The sequence below is a fragment of the Oncorhynchus kisutch genome, linkage group LG16 (genome assembly GCF_002021735.2).
Source record: "Oncorhynchus kisutch isolate 150728-3 linkage group LG16, Okis_V2, whole genome shotgun sequence".
Classification (NCBI taxonomy): domain Eukaryota; kingdom Metazoa; phylum Chordata; class Actinopteri; order Salmoniformes; family Salmonidae; genus Oncorhynchus; species Oncorhynchus kisutch.
Window position 1 is genome coordinate 11418670 of NC_034189.2, and position 13675 is coordinate 11432344.

The 13675-nt window shown below is 47.6% G+C and overlaps 1 protein-coding gene across 7 annotated transcripts in view; it reads right to left on the reverse strand.

Moving 5' to 3' along the window:
- Window positions 1-13675, reverse strand: part of LOC109883014 (phosphatidylinositol-binding clathrin assembly protein) — a 63417-nt gene that overhangs the window by 19104 nt on the left and 30638 nt on the right. For 3 of the 7 annotated variants that reach the window (XM_031791782.1, XM_031791787.1, XM_031791785.1), the window contains exons 3-11: window positions 12611-12686; window positions 12036-12138; window positions 11718-11811; window positions 10213-10324; window positions 7070-7176; window positions 4755-4796; window positions 2973-2993; window positions 817-902; window positions 267-426 (exon numbers count right to left, since the gene is read on the reverse strand). In XM_031791782.1, coding sequence (XP_031647642.1) covers window positions 267-426; window positions 817-902; window positions 2973-2993; window positions 4755-4796; window positions 7070-7176; window positions 10213-10324; window positions 11718-11811; window positions 12036-12138; window positions 12611-12686 — 801 coding nt within the window. The remainder of the gene's footprint in view (window positions 1-266; window positions 427-816; window positions 903-2972; window positions 2994-4754; window positions 4797-7069; window positions 7177-10212; window positions 10325-11717; window positions 11812-12035; window positions 12139-12610; window positions 12687-13675) is intronic. The other 4 variants (XM_031791788.1, XM_031791784.1, XM_031791783.1 and 1 more) reach the window with 3 other exon arrangements.

Here is a 13675-nt window from a genome sequence, read left to right on the forward strand (position 1 = left end):
AGTTAGGTTAGAGCTAGGTTAGAGCTAGGTTAGAGCTAGGTTAGAGCTAGGTTAGAGCTAGGTTAGAGCTAGGTTAGAGCTAGGTTAGAGCTAGGTTAGAGTTAGGTTAGAGTTAGGTTAGAGTTAGGTTAGAGTTAGGTTAGAGTTAGGTTAGAGTTAGGTTAGAGTTAGGTTAGAGTTAGGTTTTTTATTGGTGAAAAAAAAATGACATTCCAAAAAGTCCCAAACACACAGCTGTGTCCAAGTGAATCAGTGTAATGATGTACCTGTACCTTGAGGGCCTGCAGTCTGGCCTGCTCCTCTTCCAAGGCCTGCAGTCTGGCCTGCTCCTCTTCCAAGGCCTGCAGTCTCTCCTTCTCGTCCATGCGGCTGAAGGACATGCCTGTACTGGACAGAGACGTCACAGCACTGGACAGAGTGGACGCTCTATAGTGGGAGAACAGGGAGAGAGGACAGGTTTTCTATACAGTATAAACATGAAGAGGATAAACCAGAGGTTTAGATAGTGTGTATACACCACTGGTAGCAGCGATAGTTTCTGATTCAGCGGGGGTTAAATGCGAAAGACACATTTCAGTTGAATGCATTCAGATGGACAACTGACTTGGTATCCCCATTTCCCTTCATGTAAATGCTGACAAAATTGTTTGAAATTCAACTCGTCTCCACTACGAGGAATATCGTAAGGGTTTTATGGTAAAGTATAGCTATGCTCTTCTTATACAGGTTTTATGGTAAAGTATACATTTTCATGTGCTTCTTCCACAGGTTTTACGGTAGACATAATGCGGTGGTTCAATGCCAGTCATACAGTACCTGGTGTCAGCACTGAGCTCCTTGGTCTTCTTCCCCTCCAGAGAGGCTAGGTGCTGCTCCAGAGCCTCTAGGAGACTACTGGGGGCCTGGGGGAGGACGAGGGGAGGAGAGGACGAGGGGAGGAGAGGACGAGGGGAAGAGAGGACGAGGGGAGGACGAGGGAGTAGGGGGAAGGAGAGGGAGTAGGGGGAAGGAGAGGGAGTAGGGGGAAGGAGAGGGAGTAGGGGGAAGGAGAGGGAGTAGGGGGAAGGAGAGGGAGGACGAGGAGGAGACAGGGAAAAAGGGATGAGACTTGCCAAAATAAAACTCATTCTCACTGTACCCGCTCTGTCACTCATTCAGTCCCAGAAAATCCCTCTCAGAATAGAACCAAGGCTTTGTCCCCAATAGCTCCCTATTCCATTCATAGTGCACAGGGCTCCAAAGCAGTGTACTCTTTAGGGAATAGGGTGCTACTGAGGATAAAGCCCACAGCTACATGCACTTTGTATAAAGTAGGTTAACAACAACAGGTTCCAGGAAAACAGATCAACATCTGAACAGAGTGGAAGAGAGGGAGGAAACAGAACAGGAGGGAAAGGAGGGGATGAGTGGAGGTGGTTGGGAAACATGCGGACAGTTCACATTTTGTCCTGTCTGGTTCATGCCAAAATATACACAAACCCCCGGTAGGGGTCATAGCCTAGTTGGACAAGGCTGGTTCTTTGGCCTGTGTGTCCCAAATGCATTAAATAGAGATGAGGGTGCCATTTCAGATGCATCCCAAGAGAAAAAGGAAGAGATTGATTCAAGTGGAGGTTGTGTCTGAAATAAGGGATGGGCTGCTGTGATGGGGACCATAAAGAAATAACAAATCAGACTTCAACGAGAGGCAGCAGTGGTTCGGGGGGGGGGGGGGGGCCCACATCCATACACCAGTAGTGCACTACTTTACACCAGAGCCCTATGTAGTGCACTACTTTACACCAGAGCCGTATGTAGTGCACTACTTTACACCAGAGCCCTATGTAGTGCACTACTTTACACCAGAGCCCTATGTAAGTGCACTACTTTACACCAGAGCCCTATGTAGTGCACTACTTTACACCAGAGCCCTATGTAATGCACTACTTTACACCAGAGCCCTATGTAAGTGCACTACTTTACACCAGAGCCCTATGTAGTGCACTACTTTACACCAGAGCCCTATGTAGTGCACTACTTTACACCAGAGCCCTATGTAAGTGCACTACTGTTGACCACTATGGGACATGAAGGTAGCAGCTCTATAGTGATCTGGTCCAAAGTAGACCAAGTGTAGATCATTTAGAGCACAGCCAGGGGCCTCTGTTTAGACAGAGGAAATATTAGCTCAGACACACACTGTTCTATTCCCTCCTACTAAATAACCACATTCCACCTTGACACACAGAAAGAGAGGGAGCGAAAGAGAGGGAGCGAAAGAGAGGGAGAGAAAGAGAGGGAGAGAAAGAGAGGGAGAGAAAGAGAGTGAACAAAAGAGAGAAGTAAAGGGAATAGTTGTTATTTTAACCACTAGTCTTCCCCCGACAACAAAAAGTTTAAAGAGTGAAAAGGGAAATGTTGATGCCATTGTTACAACTACGATGTCTTAATGCATAGCAGGGCTCTAGGCATTTCTACAACGAGCCCGTGTGAGCCTCATTTGAAAAATATAGGTGCAAATTAAAAAATGTAGGACTAAATATTTGAGATTTTAAAAAGACGGAATCCTTAATTCCAGGTCGCACAGCAAAATATTTAGGTTGCACTGTAGAGCCCTGCATAGCACAAACATTACAGTCATAATCAGGGGGTCAAATATAGGTTTAATTCATACGCTAAATGGGTGAAAAACATTCTTTATCAATGCTCTGTGGCTGTCTGATTAAAGGAAAGAGAGGACCTTTCAATGTATATAGCTGACCCCTGACCCCTGACCCCTGACCCACTCTGGGTCTGTCTGGACGTGCGTTCATGCATGGGGTGGGGGGGGGGGGTTCATGCAAACCAGAGCACAAGCTAAAGTAAAGTCAACAACCTCATGTCACAGCAGTCACCATGACAAAGGTCATTGACTTCTCTCTTCAGCTGAAGTAGTGCTGGTATTTCTAGGGAGGGGAGATGCTCGGGGGAAAAGCAAGTAACCCACCACCTACAATGCATGATCCTTTAACTGCCTGTTGGGGAATGGTAGAGGGCTTGTTTTACTTTACAGTGGTCTGCAACATATGTTTCACATCACTGCCAAGCTCATTGCCTGTCTGGGCCTCCACCGTCACAACTCACTTTGAAACAAATGACTGAACCAACAGGGTAAGCACAACGCATCATGTTGAAGGCAAAGAGAAAGGAAGTACAGAGAAAGAGGGAGATCAACAAAATGAGAGACAGACAGACAGACAGACAGACAGACAGACAGACAGACAGACAGGACAGCAGACAGACAGCAGACAGACAGACAGACAGACAGACAGACAGACAACAGACAGACAGACAGACAGACAGACAGACAGACAGACAGACAGACAGACAGACAGACAGACAGACAGGACAGACAGACAGACAGACAGACAGACAGACAGACAGACAGACAGACAGACAGACAGACAGACAGACAGACAGACAGACAACAGACAGACAGACAGACAGACAGACAGACAGACAGACAGACAGACAGACAGACAGACAGACAGACAGACAGACAGACAGACAGACAGACAGACAGACAGACAGACAGACAGACAGACAGACAGACAAGACAGACAGACAGACAGACAGACAGACAGACAGACAGACAGACAGACAGACAGACAGACAGACAGACAGACAGACAGACAGACAGACAGACAGACAGACAGACAGACAGACAGACAGACAGACAGACAGACAGACAGACAGACAGACAGACAGACAGACAGACAGACAGACAGACAGACAGACAGACAGACAGACAGACAGACAGACAGACAGACAGACAGACAGACAGACAGACAGACAGACAGACAGACAGACAGACAGACAGACAGACAGACAGACAGACAGACAGACAGACAGACAGACAGACAGACAGACAGACAGACAGACAGACAGACAGACAGACAGACAGACAGACAGACAGACAGACAGACAGACAGACAGACAGACAGACAGACAGACAGACAGACAGACAGACAGACAGACAGACAGACAGACAGACAGACAGACAGACAGACAGACAGACAGACAGACAGACAGACAGACAGACAGACAGACAGACAGACAGACAGACAGACAGACAGACAGACAGACAGACAGACAGACAGACAGACAGACAGACAGACAGACAGACAGACAGACAGACAGACAGACAGACAGACAGACAGACAGACAGACAGACAGACAGACAGACAGACAGACAGACAGACAGACAGACAGACAGACAGACAGACAGACAGACAGACAGACAGACAGACAGACAGACAGACAGACAGACAGACAGACAGACAGACAGACAGACAGACAGACAGACAGACAGACAGACAGACAGACAGACAGACAGACAGACAGACAGACAGACAGACAGACAGACAGACAGACAGACAGACAGACAGACAGACAGACAGACAGACAGACAGACAGACAGACAGACAGACAGACAGACAGACAGACAGACAGACAGACAGACAGACAGACAGACAGACAGACAGACAGACAGACAGACAGACAGACAGACAGACAGACAGACAGACAGACAGACAGACAGACAGACAGACAGACAGACAGACAGACAGACAGACAGACAGACAGACAGACAGACAGACAGACAGACAGACAGACAGACAGACAGACAGACAGACAGACAGACAGACAGACAGACAGACAGACAGCTGTTACATGAATGAATGGATGAAGATGTGTGTGTGTGTGTGGAACCAGAAGAGGTGAAAATATAGACTGACCTGTGAGAGATCGGGGATATCACCCTGATCTATTCCAACTTGCTGTTGTCACAAACACACAACGGAAAACAAAAACAGGCCAACGGAAAACAGGGGGAAAATAAACAAGGGAATCGTTACTTCCATGCAGTGACCAAGGCGGTGCGTCCCAATAATATCTCCTTCCTCCTGAAGTGTGCACTTGATCACTACTTTCCACAAATGTAAGAGCATTGGATTGGAGGATGCTAGTGTGTTTCTATATACCAGTCATTTCCTTTCAAACCCATGTTGTGTGTATGTACCCACATGTGTAACTGATACAAACAAACACACATTTTTAAAATAGATGTCACTTAATGGGGCCTCATCGGCGTCAGTTAATGGGGATCCTAATCATTCAAACCATGAAGAGAAGTGTACAAGTGCACACTTCAGGAGAAAGGAGAGATTATTGGGACGCAGCGTTTGTAAAACATCGAAAACAATGGAAACAAAATGAAGATTCCAATCAAACATGCTGACACAACCGGATCGATGAATATGATTGGACGATCTTGAGTATGCCTTTGTGATTGACCAATGGGAGACGAGACATGGTGAGAGTGTGGTGAATGAATGGTGAGCAAATTGAACACACATTTAAAATAGTTCCAAAACAACATTGAAACTGTGGGACGAGAGAGAGGGACGAGAGAGAGGGACGAGAGAGAGAGAGAGAGAGAGAGAGAGTGGGGCGAGAGAGGGGGAGTGAGAGCACCTAACCTCCACCCCTTCTAAGGGCCATTTTTGGAGGTGTTCAGCTGCGTACATGAGTTGGCGTACTCTGTGTGTGCGTGTGCGTGTGCGTGTGTCTGTGGCCTTTTCTCATTGGGCAAAAGTCCGTCCTCTCTCTCCCCCGTCCTCCGGGAAAACAATAAGTGCTCCACAAGTGTGTCAGTTACTCTGCAAATGGGACGTTTATCCTGCCCTCGCTGAAAGCCTCCCGTCGGTGAGGATGGACACGCGTATCCAACCACGGAACAGTGTTGCTATCTGCCACACCCCGATTAAATCAGCTGTCGTATCATCAGAGAGAACACACATTTAAAAACACGATAGACTATGTTTATCTATAAAATGTCAGAGTTAAAAACTGAATCATCCCAATGCAGCTTTATTTTGGGATCCACCCCAGTAAACGTAATTTGCCTGATGTGGGAGTGGAGGAGCTGCTACTGGGGGTGTCCCAGAGGTAAAGCCTAACGAAGCAGACCGTAGACCAAAGTCTGGGGAGGGGCATCTGCGACAGCCGAAGAGACTCAGGTCAACACGGCTGCTTTCCGTTTTTAAACTTTTTACTGAATTAATGTGGAAATAAACGCTCCTGTACCTCCGTATGACACACTTGACAACTGGAGGCATAACTTGTGTACAATTAATTGGTTAGAGCTCTCAAATCTCACTTTGTAATTGGTTAGAGCTCTCAAATCTCACTTTGTAATTGGTTAGAGGTCTCAAATCTCACTTTGTAATTGGTTAGAGGTCTCAAATCTCACCTTTGTAATTGGTTAGAGGTCTCAAATCTCACTTTGTAATTGGTTAGAGGTCTCAAATCTCACTTTGTAATTGGTTAGAGGTCTCAAATCTCACTTTGTAATTGGTTAGAGGTCTCAAATCTCACTTTGTAATTGGTTAGAGGTCTCAAATCTCACTTTGTAAATTGGTTAGAGGTCTCAAATCTCACTTTTTAATTGGTTAGAGGTCTCAATCTCACTTTTTAATTGGTTAGAGGTCTCAAATATCACTTTTTAATTGGTTAGAGGTCTCAAATATCACTTTTTAATTGGTTAGAGGTCTCAATATCACTTTTTAATTGGTTAGAGGTCTCAAATATCACTTTCATTTGTATGTCCTGTAGCTTTACAATCACAGCAAAGTCGGTTCCTGTTTCAGTGTTTGGCCATCTGAAATGGGTCACCCAAAACAACCCGATGATGACTGGTTGACAAATAGTCCCCCCCCCCCCCCCACAATGCAGCTGGTGAGATGCTACCCGCAGCGACTTCATCTGAGAAAAAAAATGGCATGACCTTAATTCACGTGATTATTGTAAAGCTCACGCCTCAACATGTAGTCTGACGGTTTTTATAACGCCAACACCGAACAACGGTCGCCGAAGTGATCCGCCTCGAACGCAGCCATTCCTTTCATACAAGGGCATTTTCATCCTAGTTCACTCTCCTCGCCGCCTATCCTCGATTACCTTTGACCCTTATTGAAAAGTAGGCGAGAGAGGACGGAGAGAGAGGACGCAGGATTTGGCCTGTGAGTTTGCGTACAGTGTGCGTGTGTACCTCTGCTACTTTGAGAAACTCAGACAGCTTGGTCATCCTGTACAGGAACTTCTTATAGATGTCCAACGCCTCTTTACACTGACCCTTCTTCAGATCAAAATACTTCTCTGAGACAGAGAGAGAGAGGATAGGAGACAGCAGAGACAGAGGACAGCAGAGACAGAGAGAGAGAGAATAGAAGAGACAGGACAGGAGAGAGACAGAGGACAGGAGAGAGAGAGAATAGAAGAGACAGAGGACAGGAGCGAGAGAGAGAGACAGAGAATAGAAGAGAGGAAAGTACAAAAAGCCATTAGTAGAGGGAGACACTCAGAAATACATCTCAACCTGTCAAGACAGAGCCACAGCATTACACACCCACCCACCCACCCCCACCCCCACACACACACACACCCACCCACACCCACCCCACACACACCCACACCCCACACACCACCCCCACAACACCCACCCACACCCACCCCACACCCACACACACCCACCCACACCCACCCACCCACACCCACACACACCCACACCACACCCACCCACACCCACCCCCACACACACACCCACCCACACCCACCCCCACACACACACCCACCCACACCCACCCCCACACACACACACACCCACCCACACCCACCCCCACACACACACACACCCACACCCACCCCCACACACACCCACCCACACCCACCCCCACACACACACACACACACCCACACCCACCCCCACACACACACACCCACCCCCACACACACACACCCACCCCCACACACACACACACACACACCCCCACACACACCCCCCCACCCACACCCACCCCCCCACACACACACACCCACCCACACCCACACACACACACCCACCCACACCCACCCCACACACACACACACCCACCCACACCCACCCCCACACACACACACACACACCCACCCCACACACACACCCACACCCACCCCCACACACACACACACCCACCCACACCCACACCCACCCCCACACACACACACACCCACGTTAGACAGTGGAGCTCACATCAGCCTATAGACAACCTGTAGTGTTCATTGATATTGATATTGATATTCCCTGTCTGAGAGTCTAACATAGCCAGATTTAAAACCACATCAAACAGCCACCAGTACCAATCTAGATAACAGCCACCAGTACCAATCTAGATAACAGCCACCAGTACCAATCTAGATAACAGCCACCAGTACCAATCTAGATAACAGCCACCAGTACCAATCTAGATAACAGCCACCAGTACCAATCTAGTGTTGCCAGCTCACAGTCTACATACAATTATCATCAGTATCAATCTAGTGTTGACAGCTCACAGTCTACATACAATTATCATCAGTACCAATCTAGTATTGACAGCTCACAGTCTTACATCCGTACAAATCTAGTGTTGACAGCTCACAGTCTACATCCGAACCAATCTAGTGTTGACAGCTCACAGTCTACATCCGAACCAATCTAGTGTTGACAGCTCACAGTCTACATACAATTAAAGGGTTAAAACAACCAGAACTGCACTTCAAAAACAGACACTATTTTAACCAGAGGACTGACAACATGTCAGTGTCTAATAGGTGTCTGTATACTAGGGTTCCCCAACATGTCAGTGTCTAAGAGGGTTCCCCCAACATGTCAGTGTCTAAGAGGGTTCCCCAACATGTCAGTGTCTAAGAGGGTTCCCCAACATGTCAGTGTCTAAGAGGGTTCCCCACATGTCAGTGTCTAAGAGGGTTCCCCAACATGTCAGTGTCTAAGAGGGTTCCCCAACATGTCAGTGTCTAAGAGGGTTCCCCAACATGTCAGTGTCTAAGAGGGTTCCCCAACATGTCAGTGTCTAAGAGGGTTCCCCAACATGTCAGTGTCTAAGAGGGTTCCCCAACATGTCAGTGTCTAAGAGGGTTCCCCAACATGTCAGTGTCTAAGAGGGTTCCCCAACATGTCAGTGTCTAAGAGGGTTCTGTATACTAGGGTTCCCCAACATGTCAGTGTCTAATAGGTGTCTGTTATACTAGGGTTCCCCAACATGTCAGTGTCTAAGAGGTGTCTGTATACTAGGGTTCCCCAACATGTCAGTGTCTAAGAGAGTTCCCCAACATGTCAGTGTCTAAGAGGGTTCCCCAACATGTCAGTGTCTAAGAGGTTCCCCAACATGTCAGTGTCTAAGAGGGTTCCCCAACATGTCAGTGTCTAAGAGGGTTCTGTATACTAGGGTTCCCCAACATGTCAGTGTCTAATAGGTGTCTGTATACTAGGGTTCCCCAACATGTCAGTGTCTAAGAGGTGTCTGTATACTAGGGTTCCCCAACATGTCAGTGTCTAAGAGAGTTCCCCAACATGTCAGTGTCTAAGAGGGTTCTGTATACTAGGGTTCCCCAACATGTCAGTGTCTAAGAGGGTTCCCCAATATGTCAGTGTCTAATAGGTGTCTGTATACTAGGGTTTCCCCAACATGTCAGTGTCTAAGAGGTGTCTGTATACTAGGGTTCCCCAACATGTCAGTGTCTAAGAGGGTTCTGTATACTAGGGTTCCCCAACATGTCAGTGTCTAAGAGGGTTCTGTGTACTAGGGTTCCCCAACATGTCAGTGTCTAAGAGGGTTCCCCAACATGTCAGTGTCTAAGAGGGTTCTGTATACTAGGGTTCCCCAACATGTCAGTGTCTAAGAGGGTTCCCCAACATGTCAGTGTCTAAGAGGGTTCCCCAACATGTCAGTGTCTAAGAGGGTTCCCCAACATGTCAGTGTCTAAGAGGGTTCCCCAACTGGTGCCCGACTTCAGCCCGCCGGTAGATTAACTCGCCCCTCCAAGTTTTCGGAGAAAAACAACATAAAAGAACAAGAGGAAATCAGCTCCAAGTGATTTTAAATTTTTGAAATATGTTCCCAACTATTCCCAATGGAGACAATCGTAAGCAAGGTTTGAAAATGATCATGTTTTAGTCAAATATTATATCTGTTTGGGATTCTTGGTCAAATTGCAGTCTCCAAATGATTTGTAATTATGTTCCGGACCCCCGTACATCCACTCAATCATTTTTATTTGTAATAAAATCGGCCTGCAGCCGAATCGAGTTGATAATCCTTATTCCTTTACTCAGCAAGAAATAATGGTTAAATCTGATTCTAGACCTGTCCTTACCCAGTAGGTTGATGACACCCTCGTTGTAGGCAGCAAACAGACGGATGGAGTCTTTAAACAGCAGCATGAAGGCTGCATTGATGACTCCGTTAGTTAACTCATTAGGGTTGGCCTGGACGGAGACAGGAAGACAGGGATGGAGAGGGAGAGGATGAAGAGGGGAAGAAGGAGAAGGCAGAGGAAAGATCTGATTTGGTCCTGCCGTACATACCTACACGTGCGCTAAGGTCACAAGATGCAGGCCTCCTAATTGTCCCTAGAATTTCTAAGCAAACAGCTGGAGGCAGGTCTTTCTCCTATAGAGCTCAATTTTTATGGAACGGTCTGCCTACCCATGTCAGAGACGCAAACTCGGTCTCAACCTTGAAGTCTTTACTGAAGACTCATCTCTTCAGTGGGTCATATGATTGAGTGTAGTCTGGCCCAGGAGTGGGAAGGTAAACGGAAAGGCTCTGGAGCAACGAACCGCCCTTGCTGTCTCTGCCTGGCCGGTTCCCCTCTTTCCAATGGGATTCTCTGACTCTAACCCTATTACAGGGGCTGAGTCACTGGCTTACTGGGCCCTCTCATGCCGTCCCTGGAAGGGGTGCGTCACCTGAGTGGGTTGATTCACTGATGTGGTCATCCTGTCTGGGTTGGCGCCCCCCCTTGGGTTGTGCCATGGCGGAGATCTTTGTGGGCTATACTCGGCCCTGTCTCAGGATGGTAAGTTGGTGGTTGAAGATATCCCACTAGTGGTGTGGGGGCTGTGCTTTGGCAAAGTGGGTGGGGTTATATCCTTCCTGTTTGGCCCTGTCCGGGGGTGTCCTCGGATGGGTCCACAGTGTCTCCTGACCCCTCCTGTCTCAGCCTCCAGTATTTATGCTGCAGTAGTTTATGTGTCGGGGGCTAGGGTCAGTTTGTTATATCTGGAGTACTTCTCCTGTCCTATTCGGTGTCCTATGTGAATCTAAGTGTGCGTTCTCTAATTCTCTCCTTCTCTCTCTCGGAGGACCTGAGCCCTAGGACCATGCCCCAGGACTACCTGACATGATGACTCCTTGCTGTCCCCAGTCCATCTGGCCGTGCTGCTGCTCCAGTTTCAACTGTTCTGCCTTATTATTACACGACCATGCTGGTCATTTATGAACATTTGAACATCTTGGCCATGTTCTGTTATAATCTCCACCCGGCACAGCCAGAAGAGGACTGGCCACCCCACATAGCCTGGTTCCTCTCTAGGTTTCTTCCTAGGTTTTGGCCTTTCTAGGGAGTTTTTCCTAGCCACCGTGCTTCTACACCTGCATTGCTTGCTGTTTGGGGTTTTAGGCTGGGTTTCTGTACAGCACTTTGAGATATCAGCTGATGTAAGAAGGGCTATATAAATACATTTGATTTTGATTTGATTTGGAAGAGAATCATTTCAAAAACATATTTCTCGATCTCCAAAAATCACAAAATGAAACGTCAGTTCACATCTCTCCCACTATATATACACACACACAATCCGTTGAACACACACTTACCTGGAAGTCTAACAGTGCGTCTAGTTGGTTCTGGATAATCGGTAACGTCTTGATGAGCTTCTCTGTGCTCATGGTGCGCATCACACCGTCAATCCTGGAAAGTATACACACACACATTTGAAGTTAGTTTCCTTTTCCTGGACCAGCTGGTAGTGGCAGGTTGCTAAGGCCCGTTTTACCCGATTCATTACAGAGGCAACTTGACTCGTACTGGGCTGACTCAACTTGGCTCAGCAGGCCGGCCCGGGACAGTCCTAGTAGGCTCAGCAGGCCGGCCCGGTACAGTCCTAGCTGTATATATGAACTATTGTGTCCTACCCTCTCTTCATCTTGGTAAAGTCCACAGCCACCAGCCTGTAAGACATGGCCTTCTCATTCAGATAGCGGCTGTACCGACGGATGAACGTAGACATGTCATAACCTAGAGAGAGAGAGAGAGAGAGAACGAGAGAACGAGAGAGAACGAGAGAGAACAAGAGAGAACAAGAGAGAACAAGAGAGAGAATGAGAAAGAATGAGAAAGAATGAGAGAGAGAGAGAGAAAGAATGAGAGAGAGAGAGAGAAAGAATGAGAGAGAGAGAAAGAATGAGAGAGAGAGAGAGAAAGAATGAGAGAGAGAGAGAAAGAATGAGAGAGAGAGAGAGAAAGAATGAGAGAGAGAGAAAGAATGAGAGAGAGAGAAAGAATGAGAGAGAGAGAGAGAGAAAGAATGAGAGAGAGAGAAAGAATGAGAGAGAGCCTTTGAGCCAACCTCATTTGATGGAAACCACCACAGTACCCCCAGTGAAACCTCTCCCACCCAACTAAAATGGAGAGAATCTGAGACCAAAGCCGTGTGTGTGTGCGCGTGTGGAATCATGCGCTAGTAAGTGTGTTGTAGCACATATCATACCTTGCAGAGCACCTTTGTCCAAGAAGTTGTTCAAGTTAAAGAGGGTGTTTCTAGAAGCCAGATACTGGATAAGACGCTGAGAAAAAATGAAGGGGGAAAAAAAGGCAGAAGTCTCAGGTCAGAATTAAGGAGTTCCTGACTAAAACGGGGTCAGAGAAATCCCATGTCCGTGTCCAAAATACCACCCTATTGACTACTTCAGCCTGGGCCCATAGGGCTCTTAATACAACGACTGCGCTATTTAGGGAACAGGGTGCTATTTAAGATGCATCCCATCTCTTCAAGTATCAACATGGACTACATTCAATTGGCAGGGATGAGGGACACACACACAAGGCTGGGAATTCCCGGAAAAGAGGCACGCTCTGCTGAGACATGAGCAGTCTGGAACATCAACGTTCCTAGCTGATGTTCCCCATCTATCCCGGCGTTCCTTGTTCAGACGGAGCATCTCAGAATGCGGGGGATTCACACGACGCTCTTCTAATATCCATCACACTTCTGTGACAGACAACAAACTCCCATAAGAAAACATGGAAGGACTAGAAACTGACCTTGATCTTATTCTCTCTCTCCAGCATTTATCAGAGTAATTAGGGAAGATGTTGTCATAAGGTTTTTTTTAAGGACTGGTATGAGTGCTGAGAAAAACGTGCTCTGTGGATTGGGTGTGTGCATCTGTGATTGCACGCGTGTGTGTGTATAGCTAACTAAGCATTTGGCGCTGTGGCCAAATGAGAAAGAGAGAGAGGAGAAAGAGAGAGAGGAGAAGAGAGGAGAAAGAGAGAGGAGAAAGAGAGAGGAGAAAGAGAGAGGAGAAAGAGAGAGAGGGGCGGAGAGAGAGGAGAAAGAAAGAGAGAGAGAGAAGAAAGAGAGAAGAAAGAGGAGAGAGAGAGGGGCGGAGAGAGAGAGAAGGGGGGAGAGGCGGAGAGAAGAGAGGAGGGCGGAGAGAGAGAGAGGGGCGGAGAGAGAGAAGAGGGGCGGAGAGAGAGAGAGGGGCGGGAGAGAGAGAGAGGGCGGAGAGAGAGAGAGGGGCGGAGAGAGAGAGAGGGGCGGAGAGAGAGA